At 39.9% G+C, this 22,914-nt stretch overlaps 1 protein-coding gene across 1 annotated transcript in view; it reads right to left on the bottom strand.

The window, feature by feature from the left end:
• Positions 1-232: 232 nt before the first annotated feature.
• Positions 233-22,914, bottom strand: part of LOC122554996 (uncharacterized) — a 223,803-nt gene continuing 201,121 nt past the window's right edge. Inside the window, exons 54-61 of the mRNA XM_087992976.1 lie at positions 18,086-18,210; positions 14,449-14,717; positions 10,975-11,083; positions 7,981-8,264; positions 7,786-7,887; positions 6,537-6,683; positions 3,610-3,650; positions 233-838 (exon numbers count right to left, since the gene is read on the bottom strand). Coding sequence (XP_087849102.1) covers positions 3,637-3,650; positions 6,537-6,683; positions 7,786-7,887; positions 7,981-8,264; positions 10,975-11,083; positions 14,449-14,717; positions 18,086-18,210 — 1,050 coding nt within the window. The 3' untranslated portion in view covers positions 233-838; positions 3,610-3,636. The remainder of the gene's footprint in view (positions 839-3,609; positions 3,651-6,536; positions 6,684-7,785; positions 7,888-7,980; positions 8,265-10,974; positions 11,084-14,448; positions 14,718-18,085; positions 18,211-22,914) is intronic.

Genomic DNA, 22,914 nt, shown 5'->3' with positions numbered 1-22,914 from the left:
AGTATTGTCTCTATTCAGGGGGTTTGTTCATTTTTGCATTGAAGGAAGCCATTACAGGGTATATTTTGTGCCAAGGAATGCTGTGGATCTTGTAGAAACAGCAATTCAGTTTTGGATGTCTTGATAGCAGCACTATTGCTTTACATAATTAATTATATTCCAATGTACTGTTAGAAAACACAGATACTACTCAATTCTTCAGGCATTCAACTCAGGTTTAAAATAATAAATATCAGGCAATAAAATAAATTTAATATCACATCATAACATGATCAACTTCACATATGTTTAAAACCTTGTGCAATACATCTGTAATTGTGTTCAACCTCAGAAAAGCTTGAATGAAAAATAGCAACTTCACTAGAGGTCATTTTTCAGTAAAAACAATCACTCTGATAAAATCAGTTGCAATAAATTACTGAAAACCTGGTTTATCTTTAGCCTAAATTTTCATTACAACTGATACAAGCTGCATTAGGCTGTGTTTTAAATAGTATTGCATTGACATTTATATGATCTTCATATCCACGGGATCATCATGTAGAAACACTTCTAACCATAAGAATATAATCAAATCTTCACTTCAAAATTTTCTTTGCAGAACAGATCTCAGGCCTTCAAAGTATATTTGTTAGTTTTGCAAATACTATTAACTTCAATTCTGTGTTACATTAGGTAGATACAGTTGAGCTATCTATAGATTTTAAAGTATTTTTAAGAACTTCTGCAAGTGAATGGTTGCTTAGTTTCCATTTCAGACAGGGTGGTTGAATATTGTCTCATTCAACATTTGTCCTTTAAATCAGGACGGTTCATAATGCAGTCAAGCTGAAAGTCCCTAAATGAAAAAGAAAATAAAATTACAGATAGTAGTACATTAGACAAAATCTGATGTCTTTATTTTATCAAAGATATGCAACCTTACAAGGCACAGATTAATGAATAGCATATTGCTCCATTTTTCAGCTACTGTTTGTTTAGAGTTTGAGGTAGTATTTGTTAGTTTAGTAACCACTTTATTTGACATTTATTTGGTCATGTCATTTGAGATATTGTCAGTGTGCCACTGCTGAGATGGAATTAGTTTATAATGCAGGGAGTGTTACTATGTAATGCAGTTTGATTTAGTACACAGACCCCAATACTTGATGGAAAGTGTAAAGAGAGTAGGTTTATTTTTGACAGAGAAGGGAGGGCTAAGCCAAGAAATACCTGAAATGGAGAGATCCTATCAAATTTACCAACAAAACGTTATCAGAGTCAATGGCTGCTGGATGGCAAAACCAACAGTAGAAGACCATAGGGCATCGGGCACAGTCAACAGCGTCTGGAGCGCTGGGGATCAATGGAGCCAGATCATCACTCAGGATTTGGTGAGTGGATGGCCTGGGTACAATCTTTGGTTTTAGAAATGGGGTGTTGTCCAAAGTTGACAGAATATTTGTTTGAGGGAGTCAGGAAGCAGCCTGTTTCTCCCGCTTTTCTCTCTCTCTCTCTCTCGCTCACACACACTCTAAAACACATTATCATGTCATTTTGAGCATCACCCATTTCAATTTAGCTGACAGGTCTTGGCAATCAGAGCCAGGGCCAGTGATAAAATCACAGCATTCAAGGAAACCAAGTTTCATCAGCATATCATAATCACTCAATGACCTCCACAAAACCTGTTACTTGCAAATGTACGAAGCCCACGGCAGTTAGAACTGATGTTGTCATGGTAGGTTAGAATCAGGTTCTGTGGAGTAAATCCCCACCATCTCCTGCATGGTTGCGGAGGGGGCAAGGAAGATTAAAATTTATGTCCCTCCCCAGTTTCATCTAAAGCTAATTTTATAATGCTTTTCGAATTGTTATTAGTTTGCAGGCACTTGTGACAACTTGCTGATAAGCATCTAACAATAAAAAAAAATTCAAAACCATTTTGGAGTTATTGACTGCTGCATCACTGTCACATCATAAACCCCCTCCCTTTTACTGCATTTTCTCTTTAAACAAAGTTTAGTCCGATTTCAGTAAAATTACATTTATAATGGTGACAACTATTAATACATTTAAAGATAACAGCTGAAGTCAAGGAAATGTAGCAGATGTGAAAGGATGGAACTATACCAAGTTAAATTACTTTAAAATGTGTCTAGTTCCAAAAATCTTAAAGCTAATGCAGGCAGAGTTTAAAAAAAAACTGTCATATGGTAATTGTGCTTTGTTTCATTTGTGCACTATTCCAGAGCATTTAGGTTAATATCTACTTTTGTCAATTAACTTCTAACAAGCTTATGTCAAAATTTAGATAATGTAGCTGGGGGTAGATGGTGACTGGGTGATTGTTTTAGATGGGTGATCATCTATTGACTGTGCTTTGACATCTCACCACATTTTCATTTCTATCGATTTGAGCAAATGCATTTACCTGCTATTTCCATTGCTCCTTCGATATAAGAGACTAGCATATTTCATGTATTTGTACAAGTGTGGAAATATTGTTGACATGAACTGAGACTCCATACAGTATTGTACTGGACAAATATAATAGTGGAAACTGCTCAAATTATTATTATAATGAACACATTTTCTTAATACTGGAAATTAGCCTCTCCCATTGAACTCCATTTTCATTCTTGCCTCTCCTTACCTACTGTGAGTTGTGCTGGGTCAAGTGTCATATGCACTAGCAACCCTCTACAAAGTGCCACTTTTCTTAAGTGAATGTCAGCAGTTAATGATGATAAAACTCCTAAATGTGGGCAACACTAACACTGAGCCATATCCTGACTGCACCCATCCCCTCTCCTCAACATTTTGGTCAAAGCGGATTTTCTCCCTGATAGCCAAGGTCACTATTCCCAATATTCTGATCCAGTCCAGGCATGGCATTGACATTTTCTGGTTTATAAAACCGTGAACTCACTCAAACTGCATTTATTTACTGAATACTGTTTGGCAAATCACAACCTTGAAGAATTTTTACTTGTGCACAATCCTTGATTCTTTTAAAGGTGATTATTTTCAGTGAGGAAGTGATGACCTAGTGGTATTATCGTCAGACTGTTAATCCAGAGATCCTGGTAATGTTCTGTGGATCTGGGTTTGAATCCTGCCATGACAGATCACCATTTGAATTCAACAAATATCTGAAATTAGGAGTCTAATGATGACCATGAAGCCATCGTTGATTGTCGGGAAAAAAAACCCATTTGGTTCACTTATAACCTTCAGAGAAGGAAACGGTCTAGACTAGATGTGACTCCAGATCCACAGTAATGAATTTAACTCAGGATGGGCAATAAATACTGGTTTGGCCAATGATGGCTAGATCGCATAAATGAATTTTTTTTTAAATCCTAAAGAATCTAAATTTTAAGGACATACTTTCTAAAGGATAGTGCTCAGCCAGCTAGACATGTGTTTGGTCAAACAACATTTTTATTCAGTTTTTGAAAAGCCTGATCAAATGACTGGAGGGTGAATTTTGAAGTATTACTTTCACAACTATGTATTTACATTTCAATGTTAAAATTCCAATCTAATGAGTTCTGGAAGGATATCAAGCACTTTCTCTACAGTAATCCTAAAATTATTATTAAATCCAGGCAAAGCAGAACTTACATGCTTGAGGGATGTGAGGTTGCAACTTTAAAGCCTAGCACCTATAGAAATGGAATCAGAAGCGAAAAGTATTTGTAATGAGACAATTGCATCACGCCTGCAACAAGTAAATTAGTATCACAAAATAAAAGACTGGAACAAATGAGAACATGATTAATATTTAATGGGCTTCTTATAAGCCCATATTTAAAACATATTTTCATGCTAAAGCTTTACCCATTAATTTGTGTTGTGTGCACGTATTACACATTACAATCAAAGGCACAGATATTCCCATTACCATCAGAACCAATTTGAACACAGGAATTCGAGTACGTCCTTAATTCTCTAAAATCACCTTGACAATTTTAATCATAAGTAATGTGGAACCTTTTACATTCTGCAGAGCCTTGGTCAATGGGTTCATGACACAAGGAAGTACCCATCAGAGTATTCCAATTTCCAGGGAATTCCCATGGCATCAACTGCATCATTCCTGATGACGAGCTTTTGCCCGAAACATTGATTTTCCTACTCCGTGGATGTTGCCTGACCTGCTATGCTTTTTCAGCACCATTCTAATCTTGCCTACTCTTCTTCAAGTAGTGCATTGGGAGTTTTATGCTTCCCTGAGATAGCAAACTGCACATGGGTTTAATGTCTTATCTGTAAGACTGTATTGTTGATACTGCATGTCCTCAGTATTGCACCGAAGCATCAGCCTTGTATTTGTGCTTAAGTATTTGGAGTGGGATTTGTACCCAGATCTCTACACTCAAAACTGTAATGTTACTGTTGAACTGCAGCTAAATCTTTAAGAAATTTAACGTGCAAACAGCTGTGCTGTGTACATCAATTGCCATGCTGATGCATTGACCTCTGGTTTTAGAAGGTGATACGAACTTCAGATGTCCACAAACTGAGAAAGTAATTCAGAGGGGTATGATCTGTGAAGGTTTCAACCACAGACTGAAAATTATTGTTCTGAGTGGATGCGTGTGGTACAAGTCCAGCTGATCTGAATACTTCAACCATAGGGGATCTTGTAGCAATAGAAAGCTTTGGTGCACTGTCAAAGCAATGAGGAATTTGTTCTATTTTCACAAAGAGCTGTCTTAAAACTTGGCTTTTTTTTGTTTATTTCTTCAGTAAAGTAGTATTAATTGCTGCAGTTTTCCATTGAGAAAATTTGATTTTTCAGATTTTATTAGCTTAATTAATAGCAACTAAACCAATCCAGACCCACCTACAATAATGCTGAACAATAGTTCAATCTTTACACAGCTCAATTAATGAGACCAAATGGATGGTGAACTGAACAGAAGTGAATTCACCCAATACACTGGCATGGTTATTTTGAATAACTGGTTTATAAATGCATGGTAATGGAAGCAATACATTTTCTTTTATGTTTATAACCAGGATGTACAGTTGAGCAGCACATTGAGGTTTTGGGCAAGTTACAGCCCATTTGTTTGAAGTGCCTGATAGTGGAGCTATTCTCAACTGTCTAAAACACATGAGTCAATGGTCTGTTCATAGCCTGATGATGGTTGGTTACAGCAAAGAGGTGAGGATGCTTTGGGTCCTATGCCCAAGTCCATTCTCACCCACTAATCATAGCAAAATCCATGCCAAACAGAACCTGACCAAAGATAATTGTTGCCTTGTCATTGAACTGGCTCCAACCAGAGTAGGTTATTTCTCACTTGGCTGTTTTAATTGCCCCCAATTACCTCCTCCCCCACTCCAACCATCCCAGGCAAACAAAACAACTAGCTCCATGGTTTTTTTTTGAAAACTCATTTACAAGACTTTTAAGCAACGACAAATTTAACACAATATCTTCAATATTGGGTTTGTATGCTTTGGTTTGGGAATTAGTGTAGCAAAGGAAAGATAAAATGGTTTTGGTCCTTCCGATGTTCGTCCTATTACAGGTACATAATCCTTTATCTGAAATCCCGAAATCCGAAAAGCTCTGAAATCCAAAGCTTTCTCGTGAATTTTTTTTTCTCCATAACAAGGTTGTTTGGCGTGCAAACAGTTAACCCAACTCCACATACACTCGACCCACGTCACTCAGATGTGACATGGCAGGGTGGCCCAGTACTGGCAGGCGTCAATTCTGTCTCAGCGCTCGTAGTACTCACAGGTGTGTCTGCTGTTCGGTAAGAGTTTTTAAAAAAATTTCACTGATAAACTGTCACTTATTCCAAAATCCGAAAAATTCCGACAACCAGCTGGCCCCAAGGGTTTTGGATAAAGGATTGTGTATCTGTATCATTAGAGTGAAGCAACTGACAATATAACATTGGAATCTGAATTATAATTAAAGAATTATAGCAGTGCAGAAGGAAGCCCATTCAATACATGATGTCATGGTGACTCAATGGTTAGCACTGTTAACTCACAGCATCAGGGACCCAGGTTCGATTCCAGCCTCTGGCAACTGTCTGGGTGGAGATTGCACATTCTCCCAGTGACTGTATTGGTTCCCTCTCGCAATCCAAAGAAGTTCAGGTTGGGTCGATTTTCCATACTAAATTGCCACGGAGTGGTCAGGGATGTGAGGTCAGGTGGGTTAGCCATGGGAAATGTTGGTTCATGGGGACAGGGTGGGGGGTGAGTCTTCAAAAAAGTCTTGAAAAACTGAATGGCCTCTTTCTGCACTGTAGGGATGTATGATCTCATTTTTGTCTGTCGTCATTTTGAAAAGACTACTTGAATAGTTCCACTTCCCTGCTCTTTCCTTGTCGCCCCTGCAATAACTTTCCTTCTCATGTACATACCTAATTCTCTTTTGAAAGCTGCAATTGCACTACCCTTTCTGGCATTGCATCCTAGGTTATAGCATGACCATCAAATCAGCAAGCTGATGCCTGTTATTTTATTAAATCTTATTCAAATAGCTTTGGATATGTATTTATCTTATGGGTTATCCTCACCATTTACATTGGGGTGACAGGAGTAGTCGCGGGCTGGATAAAGCGGGGAGGTGGACTGTAAGGAGTTGTTGGAAGTTGAGGATAGAGACATGCCTTGGACTAGAGGTTGCAGCTTCTTTGTGTTGTTTGTTGCTGTTATGCTCCAATCTGTAGGATAAAGAACAGTGTCCTTTTAAAACATGTATCCTCGCTTTACCACAAGATAATTTGTGAAATGCTTCCCATTCCTTTTTCTTAAAAAACTTTGCTAATTTTTATCAGAGTAATTTGTCTTTGGAGACTGGTCTGGAATTTGCAGTAATGATCCCATCACCTATTAAGGCATTGAGAACAGTGTCTAATGGATGCATAAATTGCTATAGTATTTTACATTATTATTCTGGTTCAACATTACACCTTTGATTCCTTGAGAGACTGAAGATTGAGACAATTACTGTCTTGATATACTAGGTAAAGCCCATGAAAAATAAACCCATAGCATTTGAGCTGAATAAAACATAGGTTTAGACACCAACTGACCTGCTGCTTTATTGAAAAGGTTTCTTCGATTTAGATTTTCAGTATTTGCATTTTAAAGAGTCTGAGGTGAGAAATTTTAAATTTGGAAGACAGACGTGGAGGTACTCTAAATGTTTCTATTTACACTGAGTTCCTGGGCAGCAAATAATCAACCAGTTCTCATTTCACTTCCTAGGGTTAGCCTCGAATGGCCAAAATGTTCTGGCAAACTGTGTGTTAGATGAGTGCTATTCAATACTTTACTAAATAAATAAGTGTTAAACATGGCAAGTGGATTGACTACCATGAAATAGATCTTCTCATTTACATGGAGTTTTTTTTTTAATGCATGTAATTTTTTATTAAAAAGAAGTATCTGGCTCCTGCATAGTTCACCCTAGGAGCTAATGGATTTAGTTCTTTCACAGTGCGAAAAAAACTCATAAATATCAGGCAGTTAGAGAAAGAGTTGTATGTAAGGCCTGGCATTGTGTGTTAACCTAGGAGTCCTAATTTTTACTTCATTGGTGAATTCTGTAACCATTGCCTAGTTTGATACTTGAGGTAGTCAGACTTTTGTATGAAGTGAAAAAATAAAATGCCCTTCCTATGCTTGGGAAACTGAGGTTACATAGCATATTCAATCACACAGTATACACCATTCCACTGAGGGGCCCATCCAACTGGGGGTTGGTTGAGGAGCACTGACATATAACTGTGAATGTGCGCCTAGTTTTAAACATTATCTCACCTGAATATTCAGGCAATGTCAACTTGCCACAGCACAAATGCCTCCTCCACTCTTTCTGGACATTTTCTTTGATTGCACAATGGAAAATGAAAATAAAGGTTCCTGCACAAATTAAACAGAAAAGAATGGAATCGTTTCTTAATTTCCAAGAGGTTTTCATTCAATCGAGGCACTAAAATGAATGGAAGTTGGTACCTTGCAGAGTGTTGAAGATGGCGAAGAGGTACATAAATGGAAGGTTTACTGGGCCCCATGCGAAGAAGGCAAATCCCCATGTGATTCCAAGTAAGAAGGTGAGGCCAGCCACACTTCTCATGTCTCGGAACACACTCTTCTGCGCATTCCGATGGTGCTTCTTGCTTTTTATTTGACAGAGTTGAGTCAACACCACAATAAACATGCTAAGGTTCACAAGGAACATTATACAGAAATACCCAACTGCAGCAACATAGAATGTTGTGTCATTGTTGATCCAGCAGCTAAAATGCAGGAGGAAAGAACAAAAAGAATGAAAAGATGGTCTTAAAATCCAAGATGGAAATATTTTATTTGCACAAGAATCGATATTTGTATAGGACCTCTTAATGCAACTCGCCATCCAAGAGGATGCGTAGGCATGAAATCAAAAAAACATAACATCAAACAAGCCTATTAGAGCATTGAATTCCATGTTTCCCAGTGTAATTGAGCAATTAGCACGAGAATAGTTCCAGAAATAAGACCGAACACTTATGAGGCAATAACACAGAGATTTGTCTCCCAGCTCACATGACTGTCCAATGATGCATCATGACTGAATCCGAGCATTTACCCATGCAATAACACTCTGAACAGAAATCAGGAGTGGCTGCCCGAATTTAATTGTTTCATTGGTTCAGAGAACTGAAACTGATGAGTTTGCCTTTTCTATCAAATCCTTTTGCAGACTGAACCCTAACCTATTCAATGGTCACAAAATCTGTTTTGGATCTGGCACAACATTTGTCTCCATTAATTTTAAACTGGCCCCTTTGAAATTCAATAAAGCAAATTGAGGCCAACCATTAAAATTTGTATTAATTGCATTTATTTCCCTCACTTGATTAAGAATAAATTGTAGACAAGAGGAATTGAATTGATTAGCTAATCATAAGGTAAAGCTTTTATAATATTGAATGTACACAGTAATTAATTTAATTTTTTTATTGGGCTAGTTAGTTTCCAAAAACTGTCAATATCCTTATTAAAAACTAAATTAAATAATAATAAACCAGAAGGGGCATGTTCCAACATACTCTGTTACAAGATTATTAATGCATTTTTGTAAATGCATTCAAAATTTCATGACATACATTATAGAGGAAACCTTTCACGAAAACACATGTGATTGCGAGACAAAAATAATATTTAGAGTCATAGTCATAGAGATGTACAGCTCAGAAACAGACCTTTGGTCTAACTCGTCTATGCTGACTAGATATCTCAAATTAATCTAGTCCCATTTGCCAGCACTGAGTTCTCATCTCTCTAAATCCTTCCTTTTCGTTTACCCATCCAGATGCCTTTTAAATGGTGTCATTGTACTAGACTCCACCACTTCCTCTGGCAGCCCATTCCATACATGCATCACCCTCTGTTTGAAAAAGTTGCCCCTTTTCTGACTTTTCCCTCTCACCCTAAACCTATGCCCTCTACTTCTGGACTTCCCCCGGCCAAGTCTATTTATCCTATCCATGCCCCTCATGATTTTATAAACGTCTATAATGTCATCCCATAGCCTCCAACACTCCAGTGAAAACAGCCCCAGCCTATTCAACCTCTCCTTGTAGCTCAAATCCTCCAAACCTGGCAACATTCTTGTAAAGCTTTCCTGAACACTTTCAAGTTTTACAGCATCCTTCCGATAGGAGAGAGATGATAACTGCACACAATATTCCAACAGTGATCTAACCAATGTCCTGCACAGCCACAACATAACCCCCCAATTCCTATATCAATGCTCTGACCAATAAAGGAAAGCATACCAAATACCTTCTTCATTATCCTATCTACTGGAGACTCCACTTTCAAGGAACTATGAACCTGCACTCCAAGGTCTTTTTGCTTAGCAACACTCCACAGGACTTTACTATTAAGTGTATAAGTCCTCCTCTGATTTGCCTTTCCAAAATGCTGCACCTCACGTTTATCTAAATTACCAAACTCCATCTGCCACTCCTTGGCTCATTCACCCTTCTGATCAAGATCTCAATATACTCTGAGGAAACCTTCTTTGCCATCCACTACACCTCCAATTTTGGTGTCATCTGCAAACTTACTACCAATATCTTCTACGGTCACACCCAAATCATTTATATAAATAATGAAAAGCAGTGAACCCAGCACCGATCCTTGTGGCAGTCCACTGGTCATAGGCCTCCAGTCTGAAAAACAACCCTCCACCACCACTTCTACCTTTGAGACACAGGAGATGGGGGAGATACTAAATGAGTATTTTGCATCAGTGTTTACTGTGGAGAAGAATATGGAAGATATAGAATGTGGGGACATCTTGGAAAATAGATGATGACATCTTGAAAAATGTCCATATTACAGAGAGTTGGTGCTAGATGTCTTAAAACCATAAAGGTGGATAAATCCTCAGGGCCTGACCAGGTGTACCCTAGAACTTTGTGGGAAGCTAGGGAAGTAATTGCTGGGCCCCTTGCTGGGATATTTTTATCATTGATAGTCACAGGTGAGGTGCCGGAAGACTGAAAGTCGCCTAATGTAGTGCCACTATTTAAGAAAGGGGGTAAGGAAAAGCCAGGGAACTATAGAGCGGTGAGCCTGACATCGGTAGTGGGCAAGTTGTTGGAGGGAATCCTGAGGGACAGGATTTACATGTATTTGGAAAGGCAAGGACTGATTAGGGATAATCAACATGGCTTTGCGCATGGGAAATCATATCTCACAAACTTGATTGAGTTTTTGAAGAAGTGGATTGATGAGGGCAGAGCGATAGATGTGATCTACGTGGACTTCAGTAAGGTGTTCGACAAGGTTCCTTGTGGTAGAGTGGTTAGCAAGGTTAGATCTCATGGAATACAGGGAGAACCAGCCACTGGATACAGAACTAGCTTGTTTTGCTATTCATCTGAAATGAAAAGTTACCATTCAAAAACATTCCAACAGAGCAAGAGCTGTTGAAATTCATGCATGTGTACTTACAACTCATCCAAGGTAGTATTGGCATCCCTTCCATATGCTCCAGATCCATAGTTGTGTTGTCCATTAGCACCAGTACCAAGTATAATGGCTACCACCACGATGGGGATGCCTATTTCAAACAGGGAGTTGAAAGTTATTAGCAAACTGCTCCGATAATTCTCAGTTGTTCAGCAGAGGTGTAGGCCAAGTACTTCAATAACAATTCTAGTCTGAACAGTGGACTATTTTGTGAATCAATCTTAAAATAAGCTAAGATTAACTCACTAAACACACTACTACTACTTGAAGCCCTATACATAAAACATAAGACTACCATACCGCTCTGTCCTCATCAATCCTCTTGGTCACTTCATCAAAAAAATCTCAGTCAAGTTTGTAAGACATGATTTCCCACACACAAAGCCATGTTGACTATTCCTAATCAGTCCTTGCCTTTTCAAATACATGTAAATCTTGTCCCTCAGGATTCCCTCCAAAAACTTGCCCAACACCCATGTCAATCCATTCCTATTCATAGAAATCTATTGGGACATTTCTCTGAATGTAATGCTCTTTTTTAAAGGAGGCTTGATATCATTAAGTTTCAGTAATGTGAGTGAGAAAAAGAATAGTGAAGAGCGTAATTTAGAGCTCTTCTGAATTTGCTGTCAGCTTATGGGTGACATAAATGCTAAAGATGAAAGTTTGGGGGGCAATTATTTTACAAAGAATATTGTGCTACATCTTTATTTTGTGGACAATTGCAAAAGAATCTATGATGAGGGTATTGGAATTCCAAAGACTTGGTAGAAATGTCAGATTTTGTAAAATGTATACATTAAACTGTCATAATTTCAAGAGAGAATGAAACTGGGAGTCTAAGGGTAAGCTAATTGGCCTTTATACCTGGCTAGAAGACCGTGTTATTCATATTATCTTGGCACTATGCTGAGAGAGGGGAGGAATCCATAGGAAGTCATCGTCAGATTGAGTGGCAGGCTTTCCTAAAAATATTACTGAACCTCATAAACACTGTGCAAGGATCTGAGAAGAAAGGAGCAGGAGATAGAAGCAACCATTCACTATTGTTCACCAGGCGGTTTGTGGGCAGAAACTTGCACTCTGATCAAAAGACTGCATTTGTAAGGACTTGAATGAGATTCGAATACTTGTGTTACTTTAGTTTAGGTGCTAAATGTCCAGAGTAAGTCCACTGCAAGTCCATTCAGCATCTAGAAGTTACCTCAGAGAAGCTATGAAAGGAACAACTAAATAAGCCAACTGCTGTTAAGAGTTACTTTGCAATGGCTGTAGCATAATAGCCTGGGCTATTCTGTGAGCCTTAAGGTAAAGTGGAATTTCTGGGGTTATTTTTGCTGGTCATTTAGTCAGTCAATGGCTTCATGGAAAGGAAAGCATGTCTGCTCATTTATTAGAGTTTTTCAAGGATATCTCAACTGGAGTGGGTAGAGGGAAACCAGGAGAACTAATATATTTGGACTTCCAGAAAGCGTTTGACTGGTACATCATGAAAGATTACCTCATAAGATCAGAGAGCATGGTGTTAGAGGCAGTACATTAGCAGGGATAGAGAATTGGTTAAAGGGCAGGAAACAGTGAAAAAGGATACAGGGTTCTTTTCCAGATTGAGGACCTATCATCAGTGGGGTTCCGCAGGGATCAGAACTGGGACCCCAACTTTTTGCAATCAATAGTAGTGATTTGAAGGAAGAAAGCAAATGCACTGAAGCCAAGTTTGCAGATGACACAAAAGTAGGTGGAAAGACAAGTTGCGAGGAGGACACAAATGATTTACAGGGAAATATTGACAGGTTAAATAAGTAGGCAACAAGTATAATATGGGGAAATGTGAAGTTGTTCATTTTGGAAGGAAGAACTAAAGAACATAATGTTATTTAAATGGAGGAAAGTTGCAAAGAGCTGCAGCACAAAGGGACTTGGGGGTACTTGTGCATGTAACACAGAATGCCAGCACGCAATGGCAGCAGGTAATTAGGAAGGCTAATGGAATGCTGGGATCCCTTATTTCAAGGAGGTTTGGAGTATCAGAATGGGAAAGTCTTACTGCAGCTGGACAAGCTGCTGGTGAGGCCATATCTGGAAAATTCTTTTGGTCCTCTTATTTAAGAAAAGGTATTTTTAATTGGAGACAGTTCAGAGAAGGTTTAATAAGTTGACCCCAGAATACAGGGACTGGCTTATAAGGAAAGGCTAAACAGGTTGGGATGCTACTCATTGGAGTTTAGAAGAATGAGAGATGATCTCATTGAAACAAATATGATTCTTACTAGGCTTGACAGGGTTAAGCCTGAGAGAATGTTTCACCTCAATAGAGAGTCTAGGACCTGAGGGCACAGTCTCAGAATAAAGGGCACCAATTTAAGACCCAGATGAGGAGGAATTTCTTCTCAGAGAGTTGAGAGTTGTTAGAATTCCTTGCAACAGACAGCTGTGGGGGCAGAGTCTTTGCCTATATTTAAGGCTGACCAATTGGGGAATCAAGTGTTACTGGGAAAGGGCAGGAAAGTGGACATGAGGAACTTTGGATCAGCCATGATCCTATTGAGTGGCACAGCAGGCTCAAGGGGCTGAATGGCCCACTCCTGTTCCCATTTCTTATGGTCTTATGTGGTGTGGTGCATTCAATGTACTGTATCTTCGTAGTTGTGAACTACACCTATGCATCATTTGTGGCCCTTGTTGATTCCATGCACAATAAAGTTCATTTCATGTTTAATATTATCGTATCTTAAACGCACACTTTAAAAACAACACTTGATGATAATAGCAGAATTGAAGTCACTGCACCATAAAGCAACTGGATTTTTTCAAAGACTAGAATCCCACTCAAACATCATGGAATCAATTGCTGGTGTTGCATAACATTAGCCTTAATTGTTATCACTGAAGTTGACGGAAATCAAAATAGTTTGTAGGAAACTTGGCAGCTAAGATGGAAAAGGAGTGAAGTAAAGGTGTGCCTATGTGTTCCAAATGTTTCAAGTTTTAAAGAATCTCTTTGGGGAATAAATAAAGGGCTGTAATATTCATTGTCTGGGATCAGTTAGCTGACCTTTGCCTGAAGGAGCAGCAGAATGAAATATTTGGTGGTAGTAACCTTGAGTTAGAAAGCTTACAATTCTTGACTGCCTTGCGTCGATCGCCCCACTGTTCATAAACAAGCGGGTGGATATTAAGTGAAAACAAGAGTGGGATCCATGCTGATGCCTCCCATTTGTGATTACCATGTCAATCCTTAGCTGCAGAGTGGACATTGAGGTACATTGTTTTTTCCTCTGAAGCCCTGGGCCATACATTGCTGGATGTTCTAGAGCTCAATAATGCACACATTAATTAGAATGTTGATACTCTTGTCTGAAGTTCCACTTGCCCACATAATAATCCTATGTTCCTTGTCAGCACAACAGTTTTGTATGACATTGTCTTATCGGGAAATCTGCAAAGCTTACTCACCCCAACCAAGAATGCAGAATTTCAATATGTATTTGCGCACATAAGTGTTGAAGACTTTAACCAGAGCCAGGTACATGTGGAGAGCCTCAAGACTCATCCAGGTGAAGGAGGCCAACAGGAAATAATGAAGCAAGGCAGCTACAGCGATACATAGACCTTCGATATCATAGACAGCAATCCAGGAATCAATGAGGAAGACCATATTGAGGAACAGCAGGGCTGTGCAAAGGTTTATCAGGATTTTTGAAGGGTAATCTCTGCGAAGTTTTCTTAAAGAAAACACAGTTATTCAGTTACCAGAAATTTGCTATTCAATAATTTGCAATCTCATATCCATTAGTTATTGCGTGGGATTTAAATATAGGCTGAATAAGTAGCTAGGTTAGAGCACATCAAGTAGTACTTTGTTTCTGCATGACAGAAGGTCAAATATTAAATGCATCTTCCAGCATGTATCAAAATCATATTAGATTTTGAATAGGTTACAGATATCCTTATAAAGTTGTGGTCAGGTTGCTGATGGGAAGGTTTATCTTGGCAAGCAGTTATCAGCTCTTTGCAGGCGTGCCACCCACAAATCTTCTCCCATTAATCCTATCAATGTACTCTCAATCTCCTCATCAACAGATGGGGGCAAATAACTTCAGAAAATGCTCCTTTTTCATCACTTAATATATGCAATCCCACAACTTTTAGTGCATTTTCACATTCGATGTTTAACACCATGGTAGTTAGATTTAGAATGACACTTGTTAACATGCATCATTTGATGAACTGCATCAATAGAAGGCAAATGTGATGCTAAATGCTTTCTGTTCTTTGCAATATCACAGAATATCCACCTGTGCTGGAAGCAGGGAGTAAGAGGAAATGATTTACTCTATTGAACTTTGTGACTTCTTTCTATTCTTGAATATATTTCCTCTGCTGATTTTAATTACCTTACTTTTCTCAATGTTAGCCCTTAGGTCATCTTACATTGCTGGTAGAAAACTTGTGTTTAACAGGCACAAAATATTTGTTCAATGTCTCTGCTATTTCCCCATTCCAAATAATTTCTCCTGACCCTGCTTCTAAGGGATCAAAATTTACTTTAGTTGTATCCTCCTCCTTTGTATACTTCTAACACTCTCACAATCAGTTTTATGTTCCTGACGAGCTTACTCTCATTCAATTTTTTTTTGTTTTTATCAATTTTTGGTGGCCTTGATGATTTCTAAAATCCTCCAATCCCTAAACGTACCACTATCCTTTGCAACATCATAAGCCACCTCTTCCGCTGTATTACACTTAACCTCTTTAGTAAATCGTGGGTATATTTCTTGATCTTTTATTTTTAAAGTAATATATTTTTGCAAATATTTTGAATGGTTTCTCTCAATGTTACCTACTGTTTATTTACAATACATTTTTATTCCATCTACCCAATCAACCTTCATCAGCTCCTCCCTCAGATCTATGCAGTTGGCTATGTTTATGTTTAATATTTTCTTCTGTGATTGGAGAATTTTAAAAAATTAAAATGGAATTTTGTTCTGTTTCCCACTGAAAGGTAAACTATGCAAGCACTAATTAACCCTGTTTCATTGCAAAGTACGAAATTAAAACTACTTTATCTCTAGTTGGGTGACACAGTGGCTCAGTGGTTAGCACTGCTGCCTCGCAGTACTAGGGACCCAGGTTTGATTCCAACCTTGGGTGACTGTCTGTGTGGAGTTTGCACATTCTTCCCCTGTCTGTGTGGGTTTTCTCCCAGTGCTCTGGTTTCCTCCCACTGTCCAAAGATGTGCAGGTCAGGTGAATTGGCCATTCTAAATTACCCATAGTGTTAGGTGCATTAGTCAGGAGGGAAATGGGTCTGGGCGGGTTACTCTTCAGAGGGTCGGTGTGGACTTGTTGGGCCGAAGGGCCTGTTTCCACACTGTAGGGAATCTCATCTAATCTAGTTGGTTCCACAAGATATTGTTCCAAGAATCTCTCATGAAAGCATTTTTACGGACTCAGCTGCCAGACTATCCGGAATCAATTTTGTAATGAAGATAGTTCATATCTAACATTGATTAGATTAGATTAGATTACTTACAGTGTGGAAACAGGCCCTTCGGCCCAACAAGTCCACACCGCCCCGCCAAAGCGCAACCCACCCATACCCCTTACCTAACACTACGGGCAATTTAGCATGGCCAATTCACCTGATCTGCACATCTTTGGACTGTGGGAGGAAACCGGAGCACCCGGAGGAAACCCACGCAGACACGGGGAGAACATGCAAACTCTACACAGTCGGTCGCCTGAGGCGGGAATTGAACCCGGGTCTCTGGCACTGTGAGGCAGCAGTGCTAACCACTGTGCCACCGTGCCGCCCACCGTGCCGCTTGGGAGACTTAAGTTTTGAAAGATTGTGGAAAGTGGCTGAAGGTGGCGCTTTCTTCAGGATTAATGACCCTGGCAGCAGAAATCATAATAGTCTGCCCCCACCCCAAGAGCTGTTGGCCAATCAGATTTTTGGATTGTTAGAATGAGGTGAGGGAGGGTAGAATGGGTATCACATGGAGGTGGTTTGGGAAGGAGCAAGGGATCTGTGAGGCATGGCTTTTAGAGCCCATCACCACCACCCACCCCTGCCCCCAACATTTGCAATTTCCAAAGCCTCAAGTCATTTTACTGTCGGCGCATGACATAAATATAAGGTGTGATGTTATTCTTTGTCATCTTTAAAAGAAAAGTACCTTAAGAATATTTTACATCCACCTGATTAGGGAGGCAGGGTTTAACGCCTCTTTTAATCATGACAATGTACACTTCCTATTTAATGATGTGGAAGTGCTGGTGTTGGATTGGGGTGGGACAAAGTTAAAAATCACACAACACCAGGTTCTAGTTCAACAGGTTTATTTGGAAGCTTTTGGAGCACAGGTCCTTCATTAAGTAGATGTGGAGCAGCTGTAGCCTTTTGCTGTAAATTCTGTCTCTTATAATCCTGCTCCACAGCTACCTGATGAAGGAGCAGTACTCTGAAAGCTAGTGCTTCCAAATAGACTTGTTGGACTATAACCTGGTGTTGTGTGATTTTTAACTTCCTATTTAATGTTCAAGTCTTGCTGTAGACTGGAAACCTCAACCTTTTTAGATTAGATTACTTACAGTGTGGAAACAGGCCCTTCGGCCCAACAAGTCCACACCGACCCGCCGAAGCGCAACCCACCCATACCCCTACATTTACCCCTTTAACCTAACACTACGGGCAATTTAGCATGGCCAATTCACCTGACCCACACATCTTTGGACTGTGGGAGGAAACCGGAGCACCCGGAGGAAACCCACGCAGACACGGGGAGAATGTGCAAACTCCACACAGTCAGTCGCCTGAGTCGGGAATTGAACCCGGGTCTCTGGCGCTGTGAGGCAGCAGTGCTAACCACTGTGCCACCGTGCCGCCCGAGATGTGAGCACTATTACAGGACCAAGCCAACCCTGACAGCAAAAACAAACAAACCCATGCCATATTACAGATGCAAAACAGGTCAGAAGCTGAGATTTGTTTCAAGTGCATCTCAAACCGCAACATGATGTTTCTGGAAAGGAATCTCTCAGTGTTTGAGTTAATGATGGTTTGTAACAAGGAAAGCAAACTTACTCAAAAATGAGGTATGTCACCAAGGTCATAGCCAAGCAAATCGAAGAAAGGCCACATCCTATGTAGGTGATGAAACTAAGAATTCGCTGCTGGACACGATCAGTTATAGGTTCTCTGGAAATCGCCTACAAAATGCCACAAAATTGGAGGTTAGAAAACGATCCTGCGAAACTGGAATATAAAGCAGAAAGTTGCGAATGTCTGCAGTTCAAGTCACACATGAAAGAGATAGGAAGGTAAACGATTCAATGTAAGGTTACATTGAAATTATTTAGTTTTTATATTGATGACGAAAAAGACACATTTCATCAAAACCTTTCACCCTGTACTTATGAGGACAATTCACAAGAAATACAATTGCAATGAAAAATCAATAATACTTTGTATGGTTTATGTATAGTATGAGAGGAAAGTGCCGTTTGGTAGACTCTGACTGGCAGAGGAATTTTATAGGGCAACACACCAGCTTGATAATGAATGATAGATAATGGCCGGGCTATGTTTAAATTGATTGGTCCTGAGAAATAAATCAGAGAATGACTGTTGCTATTTTGTTTAGCTGGAACAGGCGTAATGTGTGTACATGTTCCTTCTGGCAGCAAAGTACTTTTGTCTGTTAGAACTCTTGTTTCATCTAATTAAATACAGCAACACCAAAGTTACACGTTAAGCACAAATATGCCTAGAAATCACGATTGGTGATAACAGCAGCTAAACACTTAACAGGAATTCAGATGAACAAGCCATGCATTGTACCAATGCAGGCATCAATATACAGCACTGTAAAACCCTGGGATGAACTTTACAGACTCCATCAAGCACTTTATTTACCACTGTGGGGGTGGGGGGGGGGGGGGCATGTAAGATATGTAGAGCTGCTAGTTCATCTCCTTCCCACCCATTTTCGACCTAAAATGAATGCCAAAGTTTGCAGTCTGCCCGCCACTTTAAAAAGTATTATTAGCGGGCAACATGCCAACTGAACCTGAGTATTATCACTGGTTAAAAAGTGGGAAGGAAGGGATCGGGGGCTGGTTACAACCTTTATGTGGGTCCCTTATGCATATTGGGCAAATCTCTACTCCTACACCCACCCAGGATGTCGTCCTTCCCATATCACTTCCCTTTTGCCCAAAGAACCCACCCTTCAGCCTCTTGTTCCCTTGGCTCCTTGATCTGGGTCTTTATGGGTCCAGATCGCATGGCTGTCCACATCTGGTTTCAGCATTAGAGTGCACAGGAGATTTCAAAATCAAACACTTTGCACCTCAAAAAGCTGCCAATGCATCAACCACCATTTTTTAAGCAGGTAAGATGTCTTCCTGTGACCCACTTTGGCAGATGGAATTCTTTGCGGATGTATTTAACTTGGGCACCACCATGCATGTAGGAACCTAGGGTTAGGTTTACCTGCTACTGGCTGGATTTCTCTAGACTCAGGAAATCCAGCAATGGGAAAAACACTCTTTGGAAGGCAGGAGTTCTTCCCTGGCTTTCTCAGTGGATCCTTTCTGCCAAGGATTGTCTCTCATTTCCACCAGGATCGGAACCTCCCCCATAGCACAATCCTTATCCCAACCCATGGGTCTCTCTCTCTCTCTCTCTCTCTCCCCCCACTTACTTAGGAATATCCTCTGTTATTCCCAACTGTATTGTTTTTCCTGACCAGTCAGCCAGTCAAGCTCGCCAATTCCTGGGAGGGAAATGGAAGAAGAAAATGATTATCTGTTTCCAATGTTAAATTCTTCAGGACTACGGTCTTCCCCAATTTGCAGGGTCTTGGATGTGGGAACCATGCTCCCATCCCCTCCCCTCTTCTTGACTTCTCATAACTATTGTTTTCCCTACCCACTAGGAGAAAGTGAGGACTGCAGATGCTGGAGATCAGAGTCGAGAGTGTGATGCTGGAAAAGCACATCAGGTCAGGCAGCATCTGAGGAGCAGGAGAACTGATGGATCGGACAAGAGTCCTTCATCAGGAATCAACTTCATCAGAATTCCCTACCCACTTCCCCACATACTGAGTTCCACATGTGGTCTGCATCATCGACAAGCTGCTGGAAGTGGGCTGCAGGTGGAAATGAATTACTCGATTGAATTTTCTATCTTTCTCCTATTTTTGAATACTTTTCCTCTGCTGATTTTAATCACCTTAATTTCTTCACTGTTGGCCCTTAGGTCACCTTACATTCCTTGCGTCTAACAGGCACAAAATATCTGTTGAATGTCTCTGCTATTTCCTCATTCCAAATAATTTCTCCTGACCCTGCCTCTAAGGGACCAAAATTTATTTTAGCTTGTATCCTTTGTATACCTCTAACACTCTCACAGTCAGTTTTTATGTTCATAACTAGATTACTCTCATTCAATTTACTCTTTCGTTTTTATCAATTTTTGATGGCTTTGTGTAGATTTCTAAAATCCTCCCAATTCCTAAATTTATGATTAGCCTTTGCAACATCCTAAGTCTCCTCTTCTGCTGTATTACACTTAGCCTGTTTAGTAAGCCATGGAGCTTTTGTTTTTAAGAGTCTTGTCTTTTTGCCAGTACTTTGAATTCCTCCCAGGAAAGTGGGAGAAACAGAGAGCCATGACAGATTATAGTTAGATTCTGTCTCGACTGCTGCATCATTTTAATAGGTTGCAGGAGACCGGGAGCCCTGTTTGCAGCTCTGGAGAACCATGTGCACATAAGGTAACCCAAAAGAGGGGGCAGAAAAGAGGGTTTAAGAAGGAAAAATGCTGGCATACTGCAGGTTCTTATCGAAAAGTATAAGCACTCATGTAAAGCAGCCAGAGACTCCATAATAACTCTGGAATTTACATCAAAATCAAATATGACTGTCAATTAATATGAATTATTAACCCTCAGGATGTACTTCATACGTTCTTAGTTACAATTGCTATTTGATCACAAATACTTCATATTTAATATAATTTGAGGATCTTAACAACTCTTTTTAAGCACATGTTCATGCTGTAGGTATAAACTTGACAGTATGTTTTCTGATAAGGGCAAAAGTAGTTTTAATGAGAATAGGCAGACCATGCAGTGGTAACACAGAGGCAAAGGGCACTGATAGGTGAGGTCATACACACCCTGGCTGTGTCAGAGGATGGCTAGGGAGGATGTACCATTGCACCTAGTTCCCCTTCTGCACAATTTTCCCTCCATTAGCTGCTAGTTTGTTAGATAAGAAACAATGTGGTATGCAAACTCAATGCACATGCAATCTCAATGATCTGAATTGCAATGAAAATATTAGTAAGGCAATAAATCGGTTTTGAATTTGTCGCTGGAATGTTGTCCAGTCAATTTACCTGATGTAGTTAGCTGATTGTTGGATACAATCAAGCAATTAACAAGTTGGTGATGTTGTTTCATTTCAATTCTGGCCTCCTTGTTATAGGAAAGGTGGTGTTAAACTCGAAAGAGTTTGGAAAAGATTTAACAGAAAAGACGTTACCAGGATTGGAGGGTTTGAGCTTTAGAGAGAGGCTGAATAGACTGAGGCTATTTTCTCTGGAGTGTCGGAGGCTGAGGGGGGACCTTTATAGAAGTTTATAAAATCATGAGGGGCATGGATAGGGTGAGCAGCCAAAGTCTTTTCCCAGGGTAGGGGAGTTCAAAACTAGAGGGCAAAGGCTTAACTTGAGAGGTTCCTAAGGGGCAATGTTTTTGTGCAGAGGGTGGCGGGTGTGTGGAATGAGCTGACAGAGGAATTGATGGAGGCTGGTACAATTACAGCATTTAAAAGGCAATGGGATACTACATCAATAGGAAAGGTTTAGAGAGATATGTGCCAAATGCTGGCAAATGGGACTCCATTAATTAAGGACATCTGGTCAGCATGGATGAGTGAAACCAACAGGTCTGTTTCTGTACTGTACATCTCTATGGCTCAATATCAAATACAGTTCCCTACTAGTAACATCGGAATAAACTGGGAACATAAGTAGTTAATTTTATTTTTGTCTTTTAAATTATCGTAGTAGCTTTTAGGTACTGAGATGTTAAGTCTCTAGACCAATCTAACACATGGAAGCATTTATTTATATTGGCCCTGACCATCTTTCTGCTGATTATATCCTGCTGTGCCTTGCAACATGATTATCTGACAGCAAACAATCTATAGTTTAATTGAAATGTCTGATCAGACTGCTGGCGTTTTCTGATCAATGAATTTTACCAAACCTACAGTCAGGTTAAGGGCTTATACTGAATAGATAAAAAAAAATGTTAAGTACTTCAATAAAAACCTTCTGGGCAAAAGAAGCCTGTGTCTCAACTGAAGCACTGTCAGCTAGTCAGCCTGGACCATGGAGTTCAATAAGGGCATTTGCCCGAAACGTCGATTCTCCTGCTCCTCGGATGCTGCTTGACCTGCTGTGCTATTCCAGCAACACACTCTTGACTCTGATCTCCAGCATCTGCAGTCCTCACTTTCACCATGGAGTTCAATAGCCTCCTCAGAGTAAAGAGCTCCATGTGCAAGTTCATGCTAGGGATTGTATTTGGCAAATGTCCTCCTCACTTTCAGGGACAGTGAATGATGTCCATAGCTGTTTCAGAAAAAACAGGCATGGAGGACACGCAGCCAGGCCAAGAGGAGCAGCGTGAGGTCCTTGTATGTGGTGCTAATAGGGAATGTTTATTGCAAATGTTTATTGTGTAACCAATGGCACAAAACAACAAATTGTCATTTTGTGAGATCTTATGATCCAAAACTTGGCCCCATTTTACAGTACAGTTCAAAAGTCCCTCCTTAGACAAATTCTGAGATTGTGAAACACATTTCTTCTTACTGGATATAAGAAAAATAATATAT

Source organism: Chiloscyllium plagiosum, unplaced genomic scaffold (assembly GCF_037043375.1).
Source record: "Chiloscyllium plagiosum isolate Xiang-an unplaced genomic scaffold, Cpla_swu_hap1 HiC_scaffold_12, whole genome shotgun sequence".
Taxonomy (NCBI): Eukaryota; Metazoa; Chordata; class Chondrichthyes; order Orectolobiformes; family Hemiscylliidae; genus Chiloscyllium; species Chiloscyllium plagiosum.
The sequence above is the reverse complement of the archived record's forward strand: the minus strand, read 5'-3'. Positions and strand labels throughout refer to the sequence as shown.